General features: G+C 41.3%; 1 protein-coding gene across 15 annotated transcripts in view; it reads left to right on the top strand.

Annotated features, from left to right (window-relative positions):
* The window catches only part of LOC102308027 (neurexin-3b), a 317,322-nt gene that overhangs the window by 80,411 nt on the left and 211,008 nt on the right, over positions 1-25,903 (top strand). For 13 of the 15 annotated variants that reach the window (XR_006054139.1, XR_006054138.1, XR_006054137.1 and 10 more), the window contains 4 exons: positions 978-1,022; positions 2,607-2,768; positions 17,041-17,479; positions 22,036-22,419. Coding sequence is in view for 12 of the 15 variants with exons in the window: in XM_042218692.1 (XP_042074626.1) it covers positions 978-1,022; positions 2,607-2,768; positions 17,041-17,479; positions 22,036-22,419 (1,030 nt within the window). In the remaining 3 variants the exon portion in view is untranslated. The remainder of the gene's footprint in view (positions 1-977; positions 1,023-2,606; positions 2,769-17,040; positions 17,480-22,035; positions 22,420-25,903) is intronic. The other 2 variants (XM_005917069.3, XM_005917071.3) reach the window with 2 other exon arrangements.

Genomic DNA, 25,903 nt, shown 5'->3' with positions numbered 1-25,903 from the left:
CTGTCAGGCACTGTCACTATCGCTTTCCTTTGGGAAACTGTTCGTATGCTTGTGTAGACTACGCACTTCCACTTTAAAGGCAGACACAGTGTTTGCCTTTCAGCCGTCCATTAGCACTGTATTTATAGCACAGATGATCGTCGGGCTTTTTAAAGGCAGAGATACATCTGTATGGCATAAACAGAATTAGTAATGCGACATGTATTGTTTCCTATCATATTATAGTAATTTATAATTAGCTTTTCTTACTGTTAAGTGCATACATTAGATCTGTCTACAGGCAGCTATATAAAGAGTGGAGGTAGTAGTAGCGACACGTGTGCGTTTGCTCATTGTGTCGGCCGACCTTTAGTTTGTCGGCAAGGTGAGACAGCCTTTAGTGTTGCTCTCAGAGCAGCGGAACAAGTAAGTGTTGATTTTCTGACCCTCCCTGACAGTAAGCTTTTGTCCCACAGGTTAGTAAATAGTTGTTGCTGAGAATCCCAACAGGATAGCCCGTAGTTTAGAGGTTAGAAGCTAAGAGTCAAGGGCTGCTGGCCTGCTTTCTCTCTTTCTTTCTCTCAACAGATCTGTCTTTCTATCATTTTCTTTCTTCTTCTTTGAAAGGCACAATTTGTTAGACTACAGGTGAAAGAAACACTGCAAGATTTGTGGGATTTAAGCCGTCCTACATAAATTTGATGTGAAAGTCCTCTCTGTGGTCCTCGTTGATGTTTTCGTGTAGGACTCTGGTGTCGAATATTTGGCTAGGATGCCTCGGATCTCTGGCAAATCGCACAGTGTTTATTCACTGTAACACTAACTCATCCATGATATAAGTCATTTTTACTACTAACCAATATCTAACCAACTAATGTACTAACTAACATCCTAATTCCTCATCGTTGGTTTTGGTTTTTCTTTTCTGTCCATCCTTATTAACAACCTTTTTTGTTCACTATTCTTTTGATTTCCTTTCTTCCCCTTTTTCTGGAAAGCAATCAGGCATTGGACACGCTATGGTAAACAAACTACATTGTCTGGTAGATATCATTCTTATTGTCTTTTTTTTGGGTTTGCCGTGTGTCCCCCCCCCCTCTCTTCTTTTATTCGTTCTCTTTGAGTTCCATCCTAGACACTCTTATCAAAAAATGAGGAGATGGGTTTGTATTACCAGGCAATTCTTTCTTCGCTTCTTCTCAATTTCCTCCCTGACCTGCCAACAACCTCCTTCTTTACCCCACAATCCCCATCCTGTTTTTTTTCACTTTGGCTTTTACTTTTTTCTCTTTGTTTCTTCCACATTACTGCAGATTTACGACAAATAAAAATAATTGACTTCTTTGCCTTTGTCAGGGCAACTTACTTTTTATTTTTATTTTTTTCACACAAAAAGTCCCCATTTTTTGTGAGGACTGTCGTCCAGAACTGACAGAAGCTTGCCACAATCCCAAAGATGGTGACCTCGACAACGGGCCCTAAAAGAGAAACTATCAAAAAATGGCAACCCCTAACCTTCATTGCGGGAGCTCTGACAGTTGTTTCCAACACACAGTGACGCATGGCATGCCCACACCTCATTGACCTGTCACCACCCAAAGTCATATAACAAACATGTCACCCAGAATAACCACTAACACTCTAATTCATCCGCTCACCTTCCACCTATCACCTTCTCATTCACTTTGCCCTCCCCGTGTGTGTTTTCGTAGCATGCTGGTGAACGTGACGTTCTGTGTGTTTTGACTAACTCCGATCACCCTTGCCCCCGGGCCCATATGCGTAACATATCCAAGAATAAGCAAACTGATCTAGGATTATTGGTCTGGTGTAGTGACACGGGCACTGCAAAGCATGACACCTGAGCTAAACCTGATCAAAGATCAGCATGAGCTATTCTGAGAGTGTATATGAATATGGGCTCTGGTCTTGATTGTGCATGAGCGCAGCAACCTGTGTGGCTTGCTCCAGCTTTGTATGGCACCATCGATCCACTTACCCCCCTTACATGTCCAGTTAAGTGTGTTTAATTTGCCTTCTAACAGTGATGACCTTGGTTTGCACATGGACGTGGTGTGAAAAGCCTTCCCTTTGTTTTGCATGTGCGTGGGTATATACATGTAGTCGTCTGCAAGAGAGGCGAGAATGTGAAGATGGTTGGTGTGAGAGAGAACGTGTGGAACAAGTGAGGACGTGCGTGTGCACGTCTGTGTGTTTAAGTGCAGTCACATAGTGTACTGTAAATGTCTGTGTCTGCAGTTACAGATAAATCCCGAAACCTAAGACAAGTGGAATCAATTTGTCCTTGGTTTGAACATTGTACTAACCCTCCCCAACCTGAAGTTTCAGAACCAAACCTAGAATCCATTCTCTTACTCCCATCAAAGATAAAGAAAATATGCCTCTGCCATATTTTCTTTACCTGTCCTGTGAATCCTATGGCAAAAATTCCATTAACAAAATCAAAAAACGCTGTCTTATCCAAAGGTTCAATGAAAAACCAACCTATCGTCAGGAGTCTTATAGCTCGTTTTGAATGCAGACCAAGGAAGGAGGTGTGTTGTATCCACAGCATAGAATCCCAGAGTGTAATAGCTTGGCTTTGGCTATGTGTTGCCCCTCAACAGGTCACAATCTCCGTCGACGGGATCCTCACCACCACTGGCTACACCCAGGAAGACTACACCATGCTGGGATCCGATGATTTTTTCTATGTGGGTGGGAGCCCCAGCACTGCAGACCTGCCTGGATCTCCAGTTAGCAACAATTTCATGGGCTGTCTGAAAGAGGTAGGAGGGGCTCGAATGGGAAAATAGGTGCATTATCAATTAGCGTACCATGCTGGTACTTCACGGTCACGCTCTCTCAATCTGCACAGTTGTTTTCAAAGTGTACAAAATAATAATCATTATACTGGCCCTGAAAGGAAAGAGAAGAAGAAAAAAGAAAATTACATTATCAATTAAAGCTGCTGAGTTGGCAGAGGGAGTATCAGACTTTCAATATTCGCCCCCTTAATCTAATTCATAACACTTACTGCAGTTTGTATGTGAGAAAATATTCCAAAATTGCTTCTGTCACATGTAATTTGCAGCATCAGCTTGAGTGCGCTGCTAAAACGCCTCCCAATAGGCGGCAATCTGAAAGAAATATTTGCTTAAGATGAAATACAAAAACGCATTGTTGTTTTGGGACATTTAGAATGTATTTGCTGGCTCTTTGAGTTTGTTAGAACCAGAAGACATATAAAGTACTCATTATTTTTATTCTGCTCACCATTACTTATCCTGCAGCCAGTAATAATAATAATAAAGTGCGGGCTGGTGGCTCTTCATGGCTGTAAAAAAGTCTGCATTGATTCCTGCACTTCAGCAGCACCGTCAGGAATAACCTTCGCGTTTTACTTGTGATTCAGTTTGTCTTTATATAATGATACTTCTTATTATAAATTATATTTTATTGCTTTTTTAAAGGTATTTCTGAGCTCTTACTGGGCGGTTACACTATTCTGTTTGAAGGCTGTACTTTTCTACACTTAAAATATCTTTTTCTGTTTTCATATGATAACATTAAAGCTGCTGCTTTAAACTGTTGAAATGACAGAAAACCAACTCCTCATGATGGGAATCCTACCTGAAAACTGTTGCCATAGTTATAGCACCAGTGCTGAAAACGTGAATAACAACAGTGGCTCTGAAAAGATGCAGGCAGTCGTTCAGTGGGGGATATAATTATTTAATCCCCTGCTGAATTTACAAGTTTGCTCACTTACAAATAAATGAACAGTCTCTCGTTTTTATGCTAGTTTCATTTTAATGGAGAGAGACAGAGGGCGCCAATATGGAGGCCGAATTCTGGCTGTGATATAGGGGATCAAATACTCAATAGATGTTTCTCTCCATTAAAATAAAGCTGCCATAAAAATTAGTGAATGTTCACTTATTTGTGAATGTGTGAAAGTGAGAAAGCTTACAAATTCTAGCAGGGAGTCAAATAATTATTTCCCCCACTGTACATAAAGCGCTAATTGTGGCTCCACGGTGTAGTGGTTAACACACTCTTCATCTTAGACATGAAAGAGACACATTCCCAGTGTCGGTCCCTTCCCTAGATGAACGCGAGGGTTGCATTAGGAAAAACATCTGCCATAACGACTGTGCTGAATCTAACATGTCCAAAATGTCGATAGGGCTGATTTATAGGCCAATATTAGCCATTTCCTGGTGTGTTAGTATTTTGGCTTGTTATCTGTGGTTTGCCATAACATGCAGTATTTCAATAAGAGGTAACTATTAGCTAGTATTTTATTATTGTATCTATTGGTATTACTGTTTCTAATGGCAGATGCATGAAAATTAAAACAATAAAGAGGACAGGAGAAACACCCTTCAAACATGTTAAGAATGTTGACATTTCCCTGTTTTTCCACCAGGGGGCACTCTGTAACATCCCTGCTGGCAACGTGTGTTTGGAAGCCACACACAGCGGACACAAACACAACAACCAGCTAACTCTACATGGATAAACAATGACACATAAAACTGTTTTAGGAAATCTGGTTATTTTTCATGGTTCCGATATATCCAAGTGTCAGGTTGTTGTTTCTTGGTCCAAAAAGAGATGCCAATGGAATAGTGACTTAAATTGAGGTTTATAAAGGCCAGCAGGGAGCGACTCCTTCGGTTGCCCAAAAAAATACAGTCGTATAGAAGACTATGAGTCATTTGGCCTACAGCTCATTTGACCTGTGAACCTAATGAATTTTTTCGGTGAGTTTATGATCTCAATTACGAATTTTAAGCGTTATTGAACACATCATCATGTCCATTTTGTAAATGATGTTCTCATTAGTGTCCAAAAGGATTATAAAGCAGAGCATGCTTTAGTTCTATGATTGACAAGTTATTATGTGAGAGTGCAGTGTGCCTCAGTTACCCAATCAGATACATCAGTCCCTTGTCATATCCTATTTCAAAGCACCAAGATGGCGAGAACCAAAATATACAGCTTTAGACTAGAAAGTGAGGTCTCACTAACCAAAGGGGACCTCCCCGTGGCTATCTCCATCAGTTTTATCCAGTTTATGGAAATATTATACAACCTCATTTCTCACAGGACTCACTCTATCCTCTCATCCAGGCTGTTTTTCTCTTCCATTACAATCTTCTCAATTTTGACAAGGGCTAGTAAAGTGTATGATGTGCTGGCAAACTCACTGGGCCACTGTCCAACTTGACACACACGCGCAGGTTTGGGTGACGGATAAGGGGAAGGTCACCTTGTCTGGACTGTTGTATGTTTCGACTGAGTGGCTCAGATTGCTGTTCCTTTAGTCATTACCACCCTGGCTAATGCATCCCTCATCAGCCCTCAAAGTGCCATGACCCTTTGTGTGTGACTCTCACACACACAGATACATGTTTATGGAACATGCTGTGTGATTAAATAGTTTTCAAGCTTTTGATTGATTGCCAGTGTTTGTTTTAGCACCAATGTGCCAAAACGATACACAGTAGAGAGAAGAGGACTTATTCTACTTTATTTTTATAGATTAATTAATGCATTAATGGGCTACCTGGCATGAAGCAAGAAGGAATGATCCAAATAACCAAAGCACACATCCTGTTATAAAAATTCTCTTCCTAGCTGCGTCGTGTTTCCATGAAAAATGAGCATCAGTATGTATATTGTCTTTTTTGCAGCCTGTGAAAATCTGTTGATGTTTAGTTCTTGACAGTACTTTACAAAGCATGAAATATAAATGAGCAGTTTGGCCAGTTTGCTGCAAAGCAAGTCTCTCTACAGCGCTACCGGTAGTCTAAATACAGTTCGAATTTTTTGTATCAAAGCAACACAAAGTGGATAACAGTAATATCTGACCTGTGTGATGGATATCAGGGAATATACCTGGACCCACTGTGTTTTTTCCAAAGCTTGCAGTTCAGTGTTTGACTCATTAATTGAATATTGATTTGTGAACACAAACGTGTCTCCTGTGCTCTGCAAGTTTGGCATAATTGTTTGGATTTCAGTCAGGACGAAAGAAGAAGACGAGTATTTGGCAAGAGCTATGACACTGATTAAGTCAGGAGGAGAATTAAAGAGGAGCTGGTGTGGATGTGAGCTGCAAAGTGGCTTGCAGTTGTGCAAATTGCTAAAGCAGCTTAAATGTTGCTCTTTATAAGATTCGTGAGATTTGCAGAATGGATGTGGGAGCTGATGTGGCTGTCACCAAGATCAGCTGAGCTCCAGGATTGCAGCTGAGTTTGGTTTTGTGTTTTTGCTTAATCTGATTGTAGATTTCTGGGTATATTTCATTACCATTGGTGCATTACCTTGAGAGCCAGTACACAAGGTATTCAGTAGGTACACATGTGCATTCTGAGTGGCTGCTGGCAGTTTGTAAGTGAAATAAGGTGACAGCACTGTACAAAGCACGAAAAGAGCTATTCAGTGTTCAGTGACAAAAACCTTATGATTGCTTCAGAAACAGAGAACGTTCACCTTCAGAGTAAAACGTTGTGACTTACTGCTGCAAACTAATCTGCCATTGTCCAAAAGTTGATTCTGTTCATCTGGACATTTTCAGTGGGAGAAACGTTTCGTCACTCATCCAGGTGACTGCAGGTTTCCCCAACCTTATAAACAGTACATCTGCATAATGACTGAAACCAACCCACTGAAGGAACAATAGGCTGGGAGGTCAGTTCCTTCATCATGATTATGCAAATTGTCATGACCATTGATCAACAACCACTGATCAAAGTCTTACAGTATTGTAAGATGGCGATCTGCCAGTGACCAAAGCAATCACCAGGATATTTTTGGTGCAGCACCCTCTTTGTGACCTCCTGCAACCACTTGCCAAACGGTTGGGGAATGCACATTACTAGCAGCAAGTAGCTGTCAGGAACGCAATGACTGGTCTCTACATCTTTGCCACTGAGGTCACACCAAGTCAGCAAAGGTTTTCAAACAAGTAATACAGCAAGTGCTGGAGCCGTGCTACCTAAGCGTGCTTACCCTTCTTCAGATGTAGGCAAAAATGACAAGCCCACAATACTTTATTAATAATGTATACTTTATTAATCCTGTAGAAAAATACTTAGTCCTCTGCATTTAACCCATTCACTCAGTGGGCGGCTACCGGGGAGTAGTGTAAAAGCGGTACCTTGCTCAAGGGTACTTCAGGGTAGCCGTTCGCTCATGGGGCAGACACTCCACCTACTGAGCTATCCCTGCCCCCTAAAACTGAAGGGCCACGGGTGGGAGTTGAACCCGCACCGCCCACTGTCAGGGCGCCTGCTCATCTTGCTTGAGCTAAACCGGCGCTCGTTAGCCATGTGTGTTATGATAACTTGTCGTATCTCAAACCTCAGTCAGTCATTTATTTATTTCCCAAAATTGTCCACCCTGCTTAAAATTATTTATACATTAAAAAAAATAGAAAAGTATATGAATGAACTGTGTAGTATAATAGTGCTAAAGCGTGAAAGAGTTCCCCCGCCCATTTTAAATAAAGTGATTAATGACAACGAGCAATACTTACTACTTGAAGCTGGATCACTCTGTTTGGGGGGTTTGGCCTCTACATAATAATAATAATAATAATAATAATAATAATAATAATAATAATAATAATAATAATAATAATAATAATAATAATAATAACTTTTTTATAGGCACTTTTGAGACCCTCAAGATCACCTTACAATAGTACAATAACAGTAAGAACAATACAATATAATAAAATATTGTACTCCATAGCAAGATTGGATTTCGGAAATATTTTTGCCCTTTTTAGAAAAAATAAATAAATAAAACCTACACGTTTGCTAGGAGGTCCTTCTTGGTACATAAAGAGACAAGGATCCATTTAAAATCTTAACACGGACAATGCAAATCTATTATTCTCTGTCCTTCCACCACTTATCTTTTTAGCTGTTAAATCTTCATCAGCGGTCATCGGCTAGTTTCTAATTGGAAACACCCCAAACACTGTCTCTGAAAAACGCCACCGAGCTTTCAAAGAAGCAAATTTGAGCCGATAAATAGCTTGCATGTTTCCTGAGCCACGACGCGGAGACGGTTGTATAAAATGTTTGTTTCCATTATTATCTCAACAAGCGTGACTCAGCATTAGCTGGCACTTGAGTGTTAGGTGCACAGAATCACGAAGTGATTCACGGTGTGTTTGGTTAGTGGTAGTGTCGTGTGATGCTCAAGTGTTCATCATACATAGCTCCATTAAGTGGGCACGATAAGCTGCTACTCAGCACCGTGCAAATTGCTCACAAGTGGCACCCTGATCTCCCTTTCATACTCTTATTCATTAAAGGTATTTCTTTGATTGTTCCATTAGTCCCACATTGTACGCATGTGTGCATTTCCCCTGCGTGTGCTCCCTGTGTATCATCCCTTTGTCTCTCAGCCTCTCTCTTGTTGTCCGTATTTATTCCTTCCTGCCCCCGCCGCCTCTTCCTGTGGATTCAATATCCCCACATAATGAGGGAATGATTCAGTTGAGTTTGGCCCGCTGCTCAGATCAAGATGCGTCAGTGTTTCTGTCTGCGTGTGTAATGTCTGGCTCGAGCACTTTGAAATGCTGGTGAAGCAGGAATGTTGGTCTCTGTTCATTCTGAGACTTTTTAGAATTTTTTTCAAAGAACACCTTTTTAAGCTGATGAATACGCTGGTGGAGACATGTGTCGCCACAGCGAGCAAATGCTTCCTTTTCTTGTCTGATAACAAAAGAGATGCCTGCGTGCTGCCATCACAACCCCTGTCCTGTTCAGTCTTCGCTGCACTCATCTGCGCCCGTAGGCTACATAGATGCAAGCACACATGTCCCACCCACACTCGTGTTCCGCCATGTGGGCTGCGGTGTATCACGTGACCGACTGGCCAGCGGGCACACTCTGGTCAGCCTGATGTTTGGTAGTGCCGTGCAGTCTGTGCCTTCTGCAGCCCCTTTGAACTCTCACTTCAGGCCCCTTCAAGCACAGGGCGGCACTGCGTAGTGGCAGACTATGGGGGCGGCTGGGGAATACAGTGTCAACCCTGTCAGGAGAGGAGGAGCAGCATCCAAGAGGTGGAAGCAGAGAAAGAGGATGTTGAGTAACAATCAGGGAAGCAAGTATGTCAGGCTAGAAAGTGGGAGTGTTAAAAAAAAGAGAGGAGGTGGGTGACAGAGTGTAGGAGAACAGAAGTGAAGTGCAGGTGGAGAGGAGAGAAAATCAGGATGGATGGACATGGAGAGTATGATGAGTAAGTGAGAAAAAGAGAAGGGGCAAGAGACCACTATTTGACATTTGAGAGAAACGATGTCGTCATCAGTTTTGTGTTATTCACTGCTGTATGTTCAGGCAGTGCTTCTTTCCCTCTATTACAAATGCAAATGTCACCCTGTCCTTTTAATAATTTGACTTTTTTTAAATATCTCCTTCGAGGGGAACAATGATGGATGGGTGCAAACAGAAGACTTTAATGGAATACCTTCACCTTTCCCATCACCCGCCCCCACAGGGCTAAGCTGTGCCACTAGTAAACAGTTTCTGTTTAGAGGATTTGGCTCCAGGTGACACCTTTTGTACAAAACACCTTATGGGGCCGAAAACACAGGCTACCTGTAAATCTTATATAATGTGATAAAAATAAAATTGCTGAAAGATATTTTTAAATTCTACAACCACTTGCTCGGGGAGAGCACAGTTGTGGCTATGATAACGGCGAGCATTTGAGAGGAATGATGTTTTTAGAGTCGATAAAATTAGATCTGTTTTGTAACTCTTTTGAAGGAGTGCAGCTAAAAACAGATGTCGTTTTTTTGAGTTATTTGGAGCCATTGGGTAACACGGGTGAAATTCTGTACTTGTTATGTATGAATACAATACAGAAATCGAGTTCACGACTCCATGCTTCAGAATTTGCTGAAGTATTTCACACATGATGATCCTGTGCAGACTTTGTAAGGTGCAACCCACCACCATTTCTAATGACCTATAAATGGTGGTGGTCTCTGTCACATAGAGACTAACAACCATCTGCACTCACATTCAGACTTATGGGTAATTTAGATTTACCAATTAACCTAACCCTAATACTTGCATGACTTTTAACTGTGGGAGGAAACCAGAGTACCCAGAGAGAAGCCACTGCAAACAGCCAGACCTTCTTGTTGTGAGGTAACCACCACCATGCCACCGAGATGTCGATCCAGGCTTAACAAAAGTAGCAAAGCTATGATTACAGGGCTTTTCCTTTTTGTCCTCGACAGGTTAAACCACAATAAATAGCAGTAGCATACAGATGGCGTGTGTATAGTTGTTTGCCTCTTATAACCCTGGTGATTTTCCTGTGGTTGGAAATCTTGTGTGATGTTGTGAATTTTGTGAGTCCAGGCAACTAACTAGTCTCACTAGATTGCATCATGTCACCTCAACAAGAACAAATTAAGTTGTTGAATTTCATGCAGATCCTACATGATTTAATTATGTTCACCATAGAAACGTGAAACTATTTTGTTCAAACTACAAGTTAGACTTTTGTAAATGTAACAACCACCCAATTAAATTTTTTTCAGTGTACCCTAATATTCTTTGATGAGTAATGATGGAGAAGTATTGAAAAATATTGATGTTAACACTTGTTAAAGATCATTGACTGACAGGGATAACAACAATGTGCATGTTAACTGTGACGCAATTGATATAGAAAACTGTTAAAAAAATGTTAACAAAAATACCAGAATCTCCAGCACCCGGAGATTAGCCTGTGTGACACAAGCCCAAAGTGTACAGTGCTGCAACACTTTAATCAGCTGAAGAGCAAAAGTGTGATCATAGATAAAATGTTTCAGGTTCAGTATTTGACAGATGACACAGCCGAGTGGATTTAGGTCAGTAAGCTTTAAAAAAAACTAAAAAACACATTGGTTAAAATCTGTGGTCAGAGTCAGTGAGAGTCCTCTATGCTGCACACGAGGTGTTGTAGTGAAATGTGCTTAGACTGTAATAGTGATAGCATGCTGCAGTACAGTAAGGATTGCATGGCATAGGTGGGTGGTTTGGGTGTTGCCCTGAAACAGGAGGGATACGACTGATTTAACAGTAAGCATCTCTAAAGCACCTCTGATGAGCACAGTGTGTACACAGGATGTGTTCGAGCACAGCACTAAGTGTAGGTCGTCAGGCATTCGGTTCTTCATAAAATTCTTGTAGATGTCCTCATAACATTAAAGCAAATAGACTTCTGTTAAAAGTGATGTCCCACCATGTTTAAGGCTGAAAAACACTCCTGTGTGATGTACAGTATATGCAGTTAAACCACTCAACTTGTACTGCTTTTGCTATGGTGCCACTTTTGACTGTTTATTTGACTTGATGCTGCAACAGAAGGAAGTGAGAGACTAACCATCCCCACAGGTGTAACCGTCAATAGTGCTGAGGGGGGGTAGCCATAGAGACAGGGCTTTCACAATGTCATATCTTCACTTCACAGTTATCTTGGTCAAAAAACGATAACAATAATGAAATACCAACATTTTAAAATGAGGAATAATTGCAGTATTACTGTCAGTCAAATTTGGTGAATTAGTTGAACTAAAATTACAATAAATACGAGTGCTTGGTGCAGAACGGTATGCACTGCAAAAAACAGGACAACTGCACAGTTATTTATGATAATATGTGATATGTGTTACCATCATTTGTATGGCTGTCATGTCATCCCTGCATGCAGCCAGAGGACAGTATTTTAAACAGGAGGGTCAGTAATGACTCCATGACCAAGATCATGTGACAGCCCAAACAGGAACGCCTCCCTGTGGATGCTGCAATGAATAATGCACCATGTCAACAAACTGAAGCGCTGTGCCTCAGTTTTGCCACATTAAGGGTTCGCCCAAATCATGAAATATCTCTCCCACAGAGTTACCAATTCATTATTTCTTGAAAGACGTGTCTCAGAAATGTCATGCTTTGTTACTTTGAGAATCACAATGCTACATTTTCACGCTGCCTACGTTAAATGCACGTGTGACAAAACATCTGTTTGCTTTCCGCTTTGCACTTTGACTATCTCGACAAACAGATTGTGTGCATGTCTGTGTACATGGCGGCTTGTGCGTTTGGATCTGTTCACATCCAAAAGAATGTACTGGTTTTGTGGGTCTGTGTGTGCACACTTGAACAAATTGCCATGTCCCACTGCGAGGCTGCCTTTGTAAGTGTGTGAATGTTGTTGTGTGTCTTCACTGCACTTCACTGGAATTATCCTGCTCCTTCATTAACACTAGGGTAAATCAGCAGCTGACAGCAGCTGTGTTTGGGGCCGAAAGGACATGAGCACTCATCTGAAGTAGATTAGGGAGGAGAGCGTGTGTGTGCATGTGTGTTTGTGTGCGCGCGTGTATGCACGCATACACATGCCTGTTTGTGTGCACAAAGCCTACACTTCCACCAACCTACCCTTGCTCTGTACCCTTCTTCTTGTAGCTTTACTGTGTCCCAATCAATACTCAATCCGTGGAGGATCTGGACTTTATGGAGCTGTTACAGTCCCCCTGTGCGTGCATTATGAATGAGCCCCATAAGGCTGTTGGCTAAAAGATAGCGTAACAAAGCACAGCAATAACAAAGGGAAAGATGAAGCGTGTATAGCCGCAGTAGTCCATTCTTCTGTTATAACAAAATTTCGATTACATTATCGATCAGCCTGCAGCGGGACGGACGAAATCATAATTCCAAAACAGATGAGGGATGGCTGATTGGAAGATTATCGCACCCTCGAACAACACCGCTGCGCCTCGGAGAGTTTGTAAAGACTTCACACTGTCAAGAAAATGAAGCCGGAGGGCAAGTTAGTCATGAGTTAAACAAACTGAGGTTTTCAGAGCACAAGACAAACCGTTGTTCCTCGCATAGAAACCTGAAGGAATCTCAGGGCTTAATTCCTCTTTCCATGTCTACTTGTTATTTCTCAAAGATATAGACATAGTGCCTTGGAACTTTGGCAAGTTTGAGCAATTTACATCTAAGAACTGCACAGTCACTATCCCTGTACTATTAAAGAAAAAAGTTCTTCATTGCAAATGAGTAGCATTAAAGCATCTCTTTCTTCTTCTTTCTCTTTTCATGTAATATTCAGTTTGTTCTCTTGCCCAAGAGTGGTCTTAAGCATGCCGGAATTGGAATCCAAGGTATCGGGCTTCAGACGAAAACATGGTAAAAACGTCAGTGTTTCAGAGAGATCAGTAATGATGGTTAAAGCTCAAATATGTTAGAGCTACAGGGCAGCTGCAGCATTTCAGTATTAAAAAAAAAAAAAGAAATTCAAAATCATCCCCCATTTTTCATCTGGCGCTTATCATCATCTCAGAACGTGCGTTGCATTTACTTGGGTAAGTACAGCACAGCAACAAATGTTGCTGCTGCTGATTGATAATTACCAGAGAGCAAAAAAACACAAACAAAAAAATCTCTCAGATCTCTCAGAACTGAGTGGGGGGCAGAAACGACCCCCCAAGCCATGGGTCATATTAGCATATTTAGCATATGCAAACACTTTATTGCTTTTTACTGTTTGATTTATTGCCTAAACCTTCTTCTGTGTAGTACGGAGGACCAAAGCTGCCAACATCCAGAATAAATAAAATGCCATGCATTCTTCGTGCTCACTTCTGTTCCGCCAATACGTGAGGACTTGACCCTGTGGCGTACTTCGAATTACACTCTCCCTCGTTTGTGTAGTGAAGCAGAAAGGCACAAAGACATAAATAACTCTGAGGAAATAAATTGGCAAAGAAATAAAAGCATGGCTAAGTAAACGGGTGCATTAATGCAAACAGAAATAAATACAGAAGCAAATTAAAAGAGGAAATGTATTTTTTCTTGTTTTTGGCAGGATGGGAGACAAAAAACCTGATTTTGACATGTTGCAGTAAAAGGAAAAAAAAAGAGCACGGGATTAATTAACAATGGCCCAGTTCCATTAAGTGTGCCAGTAAGCCATGACAGTGAACCAGTGTACACAAAAGCATTCGTTTAAGTCATGGCTGAAGCACCAAACAGTTTCTAGAAAATACTTCGTACTTATAAGCTTTTGCTTTTATTTATTTGATATCGGAAGTACTGGGGACTGTGTGTTTGACAGATAAGCATTTGGATTTTATTTTTATGTATTTTTCATACATGTTACTTGTATCTTTGCTTGCATTGCAATTTTTTAGCATTCCGCCGCAAAGGTGGGCGCAGTAATAGAAATTCAGTTTGAAACTACTTGCAGTTATTACATATTAATTATTTCTTTGCCAGTTACATATTTATATAAGTGTATTTATTGACATAAAAGCTAATCAAAACTGCTGTTAGGAAGCAGTTAGTACCTATTAGCTATTGACGTTTGTGTCTAAGTGGCAGGTGGGTTACACAGTGGCCTTAACACTTTGCATATGACTAGATAGCATTTGCAATTTATAGCCACCAGCCTGTGTTGTTAATGGGGTTTTTTTAATAATTTTTTTAAACAAATACACAACCTTTGCTTTTGATTAGATTGAAAATTTAAGACTGGGTGGGCCTGGTTATCAAGTAGTTTTTGAGTAGTTTTAAGTAATCTAAGAAACCTTTTATTAACCCTCACCTGTAAAAGGCTGATGGGGTGTTGTCGTCACACTAGACGGCCGGGCGGTGCAAGATTTTGAATGCAATAAGTCAGAGTTTGAAATTGATAACATAGGTATATCTACTAAAGGCTGAGGGGTAGCACTGCCAGTGTTGGGGAGTAACGGAATACATGTACCGCCGTTACGTATTTAGAATACAAAATATGAGTAACTGTATTCCGTTACAGTTACCGTTTAAAAAGGTGGTATTCAGAATACAGTTACTTTGTTGAAATAAATGGATTACACTGCGGTACTTTCCTGTTTCATATTGTCGCGGGTCAGGACTGTTTGGGTTTTGTTTGACAGCTACGTTCTGTTGTTCCAGGCGGCAGCGTTACGGTTGCCATGGTTACAGGGTGACGCTCTCTCTCTCGTGCTCTAAAGAATGTAGCATCATGGGCAGTGTAGTCCGTGCTGCAGGGAGAATGCACTGCCATACACGTTATGGTCTGTGAGCGCGAGGAGGGAGAAAAAGGGGAGTGGAAAGGTACGAGTTGTCATCGAGGAAAAACGGGAGCTGGAAGCATGTAAATATAATAATAACCACTGCAGCCAAGAAGAGTGCCTGACGAGCCCAGTTGTAAGTAAGCTATTAAGACTCGACTGTACACCGTGTTCGTGTTTTCCTCCGAAAACAATAAGTTCCGTTGGAGCAGCCTTTCAACGCCTCTCTCTGTCTCTCGCAAGAAAAGTTGACCCACACAACAAAGTAAAGCTATTTTTCGGCTACGAGCCGACAGGGACCCCGCCGTATTAGTCAGAGGTCCCTTTACTACAGTTCGGAGTCGCGGACCTTCAGTAATAGTAATAAATCACACAGCAATAGTACATTCACGTTGTTGTAAAAAGCATGATAATATATTAAGTAATCCAAAGTATTCAGAATACGTTACTGTCATTGAGTAACGTAACGGAATACGTTACAGAATACATTTTGGGGCATGTATTCTGTATTCTGTAATGGAATACATTTTAAAAGTAACCTTCCCAACACTGAGCACTGGCGGCTACCAGTATTCCCAAAATGTATCTCAGGCACCTTTTTCCAGTTTGTGTTCTTACTGAAAGTTAAAGCCACAGGCCTATACCCCATGAACTCTCATTTTTACAGTAAACGTCTCAATTAAATCGCTGCGTTGTGTTCCAGTTGGCTTTGGTTTTCTTTGTTAGTGTACTTTTGTTTTCTCTTGCTATTCTCTATAAATGTTCATTTTTAATTCAGAGGGTTTCTTTTACTGTGTATTTGAAAGTCAAATCACCTGTAATAGTACATAACCAGTGGATTAACAAAGCTTGACAGTGAGCGTATTTTGTTGTGTTCATGTTCAGGAGATTACATGTGGTCATTAACTGCACTGACATCTGCACACACACACACACACACACACACACACACACACACACACACACACACACAGGACCCTATTTGACCTTTTTACTTGTGTCTTGACATGTTTGCTGCCCTTGTTCTCACTAGCTTGTTGTTGGAGCTTGTTGCCTCCCCCTTAACACACAAACACACACACATTACACCCCTCTCAACCCCACCCGCTCCCCTCCTCAGTCCTCCTCAGCGCTTGGGTCACCTGTGTTGATTTACTGTCAAATCTTCCAGGATTATCAGTAATCCCACAGAAGTACAATCTGTTGGCTGACAGCTGTGCTCGCTCTAACAGTGTTGCTGTTTCCTGCGCATACACTGCCCTATATACCCGAAAAAGCCTCTCTTCCTCCTCAGAAAAAAAGAGGGAAAAAAAAACATTAATTTTCTGCATCAATGGATTCCAATTGACAATATTCTGCAGCCCATATCTGTGGTATTTTGTTGTATTTGACTATAATGTGGCGCTGCTTTCTACTTTGATGGATTAGAGGGTTGGTGTAAATTTATTGCTGGTAAATAAATATGATATTGGATATATTCTCACACTGTCACAGATCCTCCTGTGGGGTTTCACCCTCGGTTTATCAAGGCTGGTCTTTTTGAATATTACAAGGAATGACTCGCTAATAATTTAGCCATCACGTCTCACAGTTCAGTCAGTGAGTAGGTGTTCAATCAAGCCCAAAAGAAATAGTCGTGCATCTCCTTTTTGTCATAGATGAATTGAAGCGGGAATAGAAAAATGACTGAGACAATCAAAGCTTTACATATATATTAGTTTTATTGATCCAGCTGCCCTTTAATTTGCAGTATATAATAATGTCAACATGATGCTATACTATTGCACTTTGAAATGAACTGCAATTCATTTCCATAGAAGTTATTTACCGTTGCTGCACCGGCAAATCATTTCATATACTGAAACATTGGAAATAAGCTTTGAAAAAGGACGAGAAAGTACAGTAATCATACAGGATTCTTGGTGATCGTTTCCCCCATATATCTTCCACAGGTGGTGTACAAGAACAACGATATCCGCCTGGAGCTCTCCCGCCTCGCCCGCATTGTCGACCCCAAAATGAAGCTCCAGGGTGACGTGGTCTTCAAGTGCGAAAATGTTCCCACCCTTGACCCCATCAACTTCGAGACCCCGGAATCCTACCTGGCCTTGCCAAAATGGAACACCAAGCGCGTGGGCTCCATCTCCTTTGACTTCCGCACCTCTGAACCCAACGGGCTGATCCTCTTCACCCACGGTAAGCCTCAGGACAGGAGAGACGCGAAGGGCCAGAAGAACAACAAGGTGGACTTCTTTGCAGTGGAGTTGCTCGATGGAGGGCTCTACTTGCTGCTAGACATGGGCTCCGGGACTATCAAGGTCAAAGCAACGCAGGCTAAGGTCAATGACGGCTCCTGGCATCATGTGGATATCCAGAGAGATGGTCGCTCAGGTAAGGATGAAAGAAAAAAGACGGATAAAGGTTGAAATGTCTGTTTTTGTGTTTTTAAGTTATCCTTGCTGAACTTTCACAGATGTTTAACATCCCTGTTAAATCAGCTCGGTGCTTTGAGAAGGCACAGTGGTCCTGCCATGTCACTGGTGTCCTGTTTTCTCTGATACACACACAAATACATAAGAAAAAAATGGCTTCAGTCAAAAAAATTGAACTTCTGCTTCAGTTCAAACCGTGTTGCCTTTGGCTGAACGGTACAAAGTATAAATTTATAGGCAGAGAGCTGACAGGGCAACTAAAACATGGTCAGAAACAGAGTAATAAATACAGAAGAAAAGAGAATTGCAACTGTGCAATATTTACTTATGTAATACACAGTGAAGCATATCTTGTTTTGTTCTATTGCTATTGGGACTTTTCTATTTTTAAGCAGTAGTCAGCTTTTTAAAATGCCAAAAGAATTAAAGACAAAATTGCATCTTTAATGCAAAGACATCAAGTTTACATCCACTCACCATGGGCATGGATGGAATTTGGAGTTTTGGATTTTAATGATTTCTTTGAACGGTGCTTTTTCCAGGCTGAAATGACTGCACGCCATACATCTTTAATGAATTTGAAAAGCAACTCTTTCAATTTATTTTGGATTTTCTCCACTCCACACAGGGTCAAAAGCATACATACACACATCCACACTGATATTTGTGTCACTTAGCACCAGACACTTTTGCCATGAACAAGTTTCTGGCATAATTCTGGCTGGATATTCATTTGTTTTTTTCTTAGCACATTTGGTAGAGTTCATTTAAATTCATTGGTTTCATGGCACAGACCCAGCTTCAAGCTTAGTCGAGCTTGAAAACTGTTGATTTTGGAGCACAGGCTTCTTTCTTGATTGGTACCCACTCAGCCCACGAAGGCGTGGACAAACTCTTGTCACGTTAATCTGGATAAAATCCAAATCTTTAGTGAACATGCTGAGAAAGAACATAACACAAGGAAAAATACTTGGAAACACAACTGGAAAGCTTGACTGCACAGTAGACGAAGAACGGCAGGTGACAGAGCATGGATATATTATATGTGTATATAAATGAACAGGACAAAGTGAATCTGACAGCAGTGCAGAAACATAAATGCAACCAAAATCCAAAAGCATGGCCAAAACTGCAGAACTGCTCGCTTGACTGTTCACTCACATTTTGCAAAAACTGACAAACTCTTCAGTCAATTACAAACAAAAACTAAAAAACCTAAAATAGCAACTACAAATAGGGAAACATGAATTCATTTGCATAACCATTTATCTCTCAGTTGACTACAGTCTTCGTAACACTAGTGAAACTAGCTTTGATGTAATGAAATTGCTTTGCTTCAAAAAATACAACTTGTGCATACTTACAGTGAATTATACCAGCTCAAATGTTGCAATGCTGCAGTGATTCTACGTATTCCAGCTTTTCCTGCATCCCCACAGCGAGATGATGGAAACCATCTCAATATATTAATACAAGCATTGATTTATTGCCAGGATAAAAGTCGTATCTCTCTCTAGATAGCTACTGAGTCCATTTCCCCTTACCTACCGCTATCTGGATGTTCTCTGACCTCATAACATGGGCAAATACACAGAAAGTACTAGAAGAAGATTATATTAGAGAAAGGGGCTCGAAACTTCTTTCGCCTTGAGCTCCGAACCCAACACAATCTCTGCATTAGGTGAGATCCTCCAGAGGACTTGGTTGTGTTAGACGGCATTACAGCCCATGTTATATATCAGGTTAGAGCAGCCAATTTAGCCATGTGTCAGAGCTCGCTGCTTTGATTAATCACCGGCACAGCCCCCAGTGCGATAGCAGAGTAAAAAGTAGGATTTTCAGGGGGAAAAAAAGAGGAATGAGACAGATATATGGATACCAGACTGAGGGATGGTTAAGAACAGCCATAATCACACTTGTGGCTTGAGTGAAATGTTAATAGGAGTTGCAAGTGAATTAAATTTTCTGTCCACAAAGAGCTATATCCAGGATCTCTCTCTGAAGGACGGCAAGGTGAATATAACATAAAGTGAGAACTCGCAGTGCACCACTTTCAGACAAGCCAAGTTTAGGCTTTGTAGTGAAAGTGATGTTTTCATCTGTTGTGTCCCTCGCATTAAAAAGAGCTGATAATGAGCTGCGGGTAGAGGCAGTGTAGTAGAAAAAGAGCTAATGAACCTGTTTATTTCTTCCTGTAAGTTCATAATCATCGAATAAGGTCATAAAAGTGTTAAAATAATTAAAAATCTTGACATAAAATATGAATATATGGCCTTGGGTAATGACATTATGTATGCATGATGTTTTATAGACACGCAGAGCAATCTGGGGGATTTTTATGGAGTTAAAAAAAAACACACACACACAAAGTCTATAATTTGGGAGACAAACCAGATTCTCTTTGCTTAACTTTGAGTTTGTTATTTGTACGTCTAACACCAAATGTTAACTTGAAAAGATCTGAAGTGTGAGGAAAATAACATGAACAATATAACACAGTCTACCACAGCACAAAAAGAGTGTCTCGTGACTGCAGGGGTTATTTCACCTGTTGCATTAAAGTGCAGCTGTAAAATGTGATCTATTTCCTCTGGACCCATTGCTAGGACAACGCAGCAAAGAACCAGTGTTAAATCTTTAGGCACTTTGTTACTAGCAGCCTGCCACAAAAACACATAATTTGTCCTCATTTCTTTAGTTGAAAGAAAGATTACACAGTTTGACAGGCATATAATGGTATTTTTGCACCGGCAAGGTTATTTCAAATAACTGTTATTACAAAATAACAAGTGGAGGAAGAAGTGGCTGGCCTTAAAGGGTATCTGCTGCTGATGAGTCGTATCTGAAAGTCATATCCTCAAGAAAAGGAAAATCCAGCAAAAACCTCACACAGGACCTGATGCATCTGACCTCCAGCTGATTAGATAGATGTGAACCCAAAGGCAGACGATGGAAACAGAATCTTATCTTAAATTGAAAGTGTACCGTTTATTTTGGCAGAAACACAAAAACACGGATTTCAAACCAAACTGGGGAAACTAAGCAAAAAAACACTAAAACCAGGGGGATGGAAACCAGGAGGGAAACACAGCTAGTGCTAATCACACACACAGAAACTGAACACACTATACACAAGACAAGGAACTATCCAAATAAAATTGGAAACAGGAAACAAAAACAGAAACGCAGACTAGACACCGGAGCTGTGGAAGAGCAGACATGAAAACTTAACTAGACGTGGAACACAGGAGGAGGCACAGTAACAAATCTGGGAACAAGAAATCACTAAATACAGGAGAACGTAGGGAGCTAGAACTACAAGAGACTAAACCATGGAAAACACTAAATCGAAGAATATACAAAACCCAGAAAAACACAAACACTGGGTCCCAGACTCAGTACCATGACATCATGAGATTTTGATCCACCTTGAAGTGCAATCTAGAATGCATCTGACTGGCAATAGCTTCTGTAGATAGAAAAACACACAGTGGAACACCATCAGTCATGGATTGGCCTCCCCAGTGCCCAGACCTGCATATTACTGACGCAGTGTGGGATCGTGCTGACAGAGAACAGAACAAAAGGCTGAAATGTCCAAAGAAGAGCTTTGAATGCCTGGAGAACTGTTCCTGAAGACTACTTAAAGACGTGACATAAAAGCTTGGCTAAGAGCATTCAGACTGTGTTGAAGAATAAAGTTGGTCATACCAAATATTGACTTTCAGGCTTTTACACAGTTTCTGCCTTAAACACCGTTTTTCCACGTATGTTTGTGCATCTTTCAATAAATCGTTACACCTTTTGTCCTTGCAAAATAAAAAGAAATGAGGAGTTTCTAAAGTGTTTTTCGGCAGTACTATATGAGCGATCGTTGAGTGTCCACAGGTGCAGACAGTGACCTGCTCTGTAACCTTTTCCCAGGAGACGAGTAGTTTTGTCAGATTTGAGGGTTTTTTTCTTTGATTTTTTTTCGTTCAGCCTTCTTTTCTGTTATTTGGTGACACAAATAGAGTTTCCCTGAAGAGCTTGTTAAAGTCTGTGATCAGTGCAATTTTGGCTGCCAAACATAGGTTTGCACCTCCACTTACTCAGCCCACATCTTTAGCACGGGGTGGTGTGCTGCGCTATTTCTATCTTTCACAATTTTGCTGAGTGCATCTCTACTTTGTTAAAGCTCAGGTACAAAATTACCAAAAGAAATCTGTCATTTTCAGCTCTGTCCTCACCTTGATGAATGAAAAAAAGGACTGTCAGTCTCTTTGAAAGGTTCTGGAAAGAACTATAGACTAAAGGTAATAGATGTTACTTGGGTTCAAGAACTGTAGCTGAAGCAAGCAGTGTTTTTATTTGTCAGCCAGTAGAACATGGCAGATCACTTAGACTGTAAAATACGAGGCCTGCTTTGAAAAACACCACCAAGAAACATGTCAGAGTGGATACCCCAGCATTTTTCTAACACAAGTCGATTAAATGATATTTTATTTGTCAGTAATCGCCTTTTTCCCCCTTCAGGCATCATTTCAGTAAACAGCCGTCGGACCCCTTTCACAGCCAGCGGGGAAAATGAGATCCTGGACCTGGAGGGGGACCTTTATCTGGGCGGTCTGCCTGACAGCCGAATGGGCTTGGTGCTCCCGACTGAGCTCTGGACAGCTATGCTCAACTACGGCTATGTGGGCTGTGTTCGGGATCTGTTCATCGATGGCCGCAGCAAGGACATCCGGCAGATAGCTCAGTCGCAGAACATGACCGGCATCAAGTCTTCGTGTAGTAAGGTGACGGGGAAACAGTGTGACAGCAACCCCTGCAAGAACAACGGGGTCTGTAAGGAGGGCTGGAACCGCTTCATTTGTGACTGTACCGGGACCGGCTTTTGGGATAGTACCTGCGAGAGAGGTGAGAGTCCATTCCAGCCACTTTCTGCGTGCTGTTTGTCTTGCGTCTTATGGTGATGATTTTAAAATCTTACTGCCTTTGGCAGAGGGTTTATCGGTCTGAGAGTACAAGACCTTTAATGCGGCTCACTCAGCTCTCCTTTTATATTCTAAAAACCATTTCTTCAGTGAGCTTATGGAGCGGTGTTTTGCTGCTTTTAGACAGTATATTGTGCATCTTACAAGGTGCAGTGGTTGACAGTGAAGTAGCTTTGCAGAGTTCAAGTATCTTTTCTGTCTGTTTTTCTAAATATGGTTGAAAAGTGGTGGCGGTGTAGCTGCTGCTTACTAACTATAGATTTTCTAAGGGTGTGGACAGCGCTCTGTTACAACAGAAGTGTGACTTGGCACACTTGGTTCACATTATTTATGGAAGGATTTGCTGAAAGATTTAATAGGAGGGTTTTCAAGCATTTTCTTTCCTGGGAAAGATTCTAGAGAGAAATTGAACTTCTCCCAGTTGGTGAAATGGGCTCTCCTTGTCTGAGCTTTAAGAGCTTGGCCACATAAAGGTTTTATGAGATGGAAAGAATAGGGACACTCCAAGCTGTGGGAGAGTATATTATTGGACTATTGTTCAGATTGCTCTTGACTCTTTCACTATTTTACAAAGATTTTCAGGATTCAGTGGAGAGATTTAAGTACTTTCCCAAGAACTCGAGGCCCGTAAAGAATCGTACGTGTATGACGGATAATGAGCATCTAGAGAGTAGGTGCTTAAAGCCAGCATTAAGTGTGAGTGTAGCATGTGGGACAGTATTGACTGATTAACGCATTCAAAGGGGGGAAATCAAAATGTACCCAACGTAGATGTAGGTCTGTTTTGTAGTCATTGGTTTGGAAAATGCATTTAGGTGGAGACAGAAATTTGTTCCCTTTTTTGTTGCTGATACTGCATGTTTAAAAAAGAAATCATAAAGTAGCTCAGAGTTAGAAAAGACAGATCAATATTCAATAATGTACTATCATAAATAATTTTTTTCTGCAAAAGTAAATTTTGCATTGCAGTAATGTGGAGAATGTTGAAATGTGAAAGAGGTGAAATTCCAGTGGGAGCTGGCTCTTTTCATCGAGTTAACCTTGTGCTAGTCCGACTGCTGCGCCTGGCGTAGCGTGGACGTCCGTCATGTTTTATTTGCACAAAAAAAGGGGAAAAGAAAAAGCCAGATGTGTGAAGCCAGCTGTGCCTGGCTAAAAACCACTCAGTCAGTGAACTTCAGTCACTTTAAACCTTCGGGAAGAAAACTTATCACTCGTCTTTGTCCTGCTCTGCTCGTTCCCCCACATCAGTTTCTTAATTGTCATATCTCTGCATTCATGCAGACCGTTTGCCATTGTTTGACAACTCAGCAGGTCTGCCTGAGAACAAAGCTTTACACTGTTCAGCAGTGGATTGTTTTGGGGGGGTTAAATAGTGAGGCTTGAGGTGTGATGACATGGTGATGTTCCTGATGCTGTTATGACTGAGTGAATGCATCATCTTTATGTGTTATGCTGCTAGAATTTGAGATAATGTTGGACTGTGCAACACACACAGCAGCTGAAACAGGTATTTTTCATGGCCACTCCATAATGGTTTGTTTCCTGATCCTGGTGAGAACGATGTCACTTCACCAAATTCCAAAACAGTTGAAATGATGCAGTCTGTTTTGGCTGTGGAGCTTTTTTCCTTGAGGGTATCATTTGGAGTTTCATGGCTTGGGTTTGGAGACTAAAGTTTTTTGTTGTTTTTGAAAGATAAGCATTAACTGTTGATGACTGTTTGTCCGTTGAGTGCATCAGGCAGTGCTGTTTGTTGCAGGCAGCTACCACATAATAGGATGTCAGGATATCTTGGCCTTTAGTGCTCCAGTTTTTTAATTAGCAGGCAACTAAGAGTACCACTCCAACTTCACACTTGCCAACAGCAAATATCATGAAAAAACAAACAAACAAGCAAATAACTGTACAGCTGCATATACAATGAGCTCCGACGTACACACAGTGTTGTATAAGCAGCCCACTCACTGCATTAACCTTAACAAGCTAAAGTTATTGTGATAAGTAATGAAAACATCTGAGGTTATGGACATTTTACTCCATACTGTTAATTTAATGTTTGCATCTGAAACTCACACTGCTCTTGTAAATGCAGAATTCATCACCGGCTTTGAGGTGCACTGATGGTGAGCGTTCAGATTCCCGTTTTTTAATTCTGGTCCATACTGTTTGCTTTCTGCCTTTTTGTTGTCTATAGCCTGTCGATATCCATCCTCCTCAAACACAAAATATCTCAATACCCAACTCTTAGTCATACGCTGCATAAAAACATGGATGGATCTGTTTCTGAAAGGCAGTGCATGAAAAGCCTTAAAGCTGCGTCTTCAGACTCCTGCAATACAGCGTGATGATCATTTAGTAAATTATGGTGAACAGATAATTGAGCAGTGTCGTTCTTGGTCATATTCACCCACTTCAGGACTTCACAAACCAGCACGGTTAAAGAGTCCTGTATATCTTTATGTCTTTCCTTTTTCTTTCACTGACCTGCTGCTGGATATTGTCAGAGCGTTCTCACTCCCGAGGCGTAACATGTCGACGTTTTGTCACGTCCCGCGGCGTTCCTGAGGAACGCGAAAGGAGTCCTTCGGCGTTCTTATGGTACGCGGCAGGTTATGGCTGGAATCCAGTGCAATGACGCTCCCGCGGTAATAGACGTTCCAGCCCTGTATTCCAGCCCTAAACCTAACCTTATCCCTAGCCCTGACCATAACCTTATTCCTGACCTTAACCAGGACGTTGATGATGTGAAATAGCGTGTTTCTAAGCGATTTGAAGAAAAAGAGCGAACATGTGTAGGTTCAGTCCAGACGGTTCTCATATTTCACCTTTTTCCGAGGTCGTCATTTAGGAACGTGGTGGGTAGCCGAAAACGTAATATGGTGACGATTTGTCACCTAGCGTAAAATGTTACGCTTTGGGAGTGAGAACGGGTTGATATTGTACTACACAAAAACAGTTTACTTGCGATTCCTCCAGCCTTCTCTTAAGAACTCAGTCTTTCTTCAGATGTAGAGAAAATTTCAACCCAAAAACTAATTATATCAAATCGGTGTCTTAATGGTAAAAACATGGACAGAGCTGCCTCGACATCCTTCCCACCCAGTGTGTTGTCCTTGTGGTCTGGCCTGAACCATGTCAGCCAGAGCTCCTGTTAGTGCAGAGGCACCACAGCTCGATACTGTAGCCCTCTCAGTTTGCGGCTCACTTTCTCATATTGAGTGAGGCTAGCCACCCCGCAGAGGAGTCTCATCTCGGGCTGCTGGTATCAGTGATCTAATTCATTCAGTCGCTAACCAAAGCCCGCGACCACAGGTAAAGGGCCGTAAAGAAGGCTGAGCAATAAATTGAAAGCTTTGATTTGTAGCTGTCAAAGTGAAGACAGATCTCAGTGTTACTCCCTAAAG

The sequence above is a fragment of the Haplochromis burtoni genome, unplaced genomic scaffold (genome assembly GCF_018398535.1).
Source record: "Haplochromis burtoni strain Fernald_Lab_line unplaced genomic scaffold, NCSU_Asbu1 Contig_22, whole genome shotgun sequence".
Lineage (NCBI taxonomy): Eukaryota > Metazoa > Chordata > Actinopteri > Cichliformes > Cichlidae > Haplochromis > Haplochromis burtoni.
This window is presented reverse-complemented; position numbering and strand designations above follow the sequence as displayed.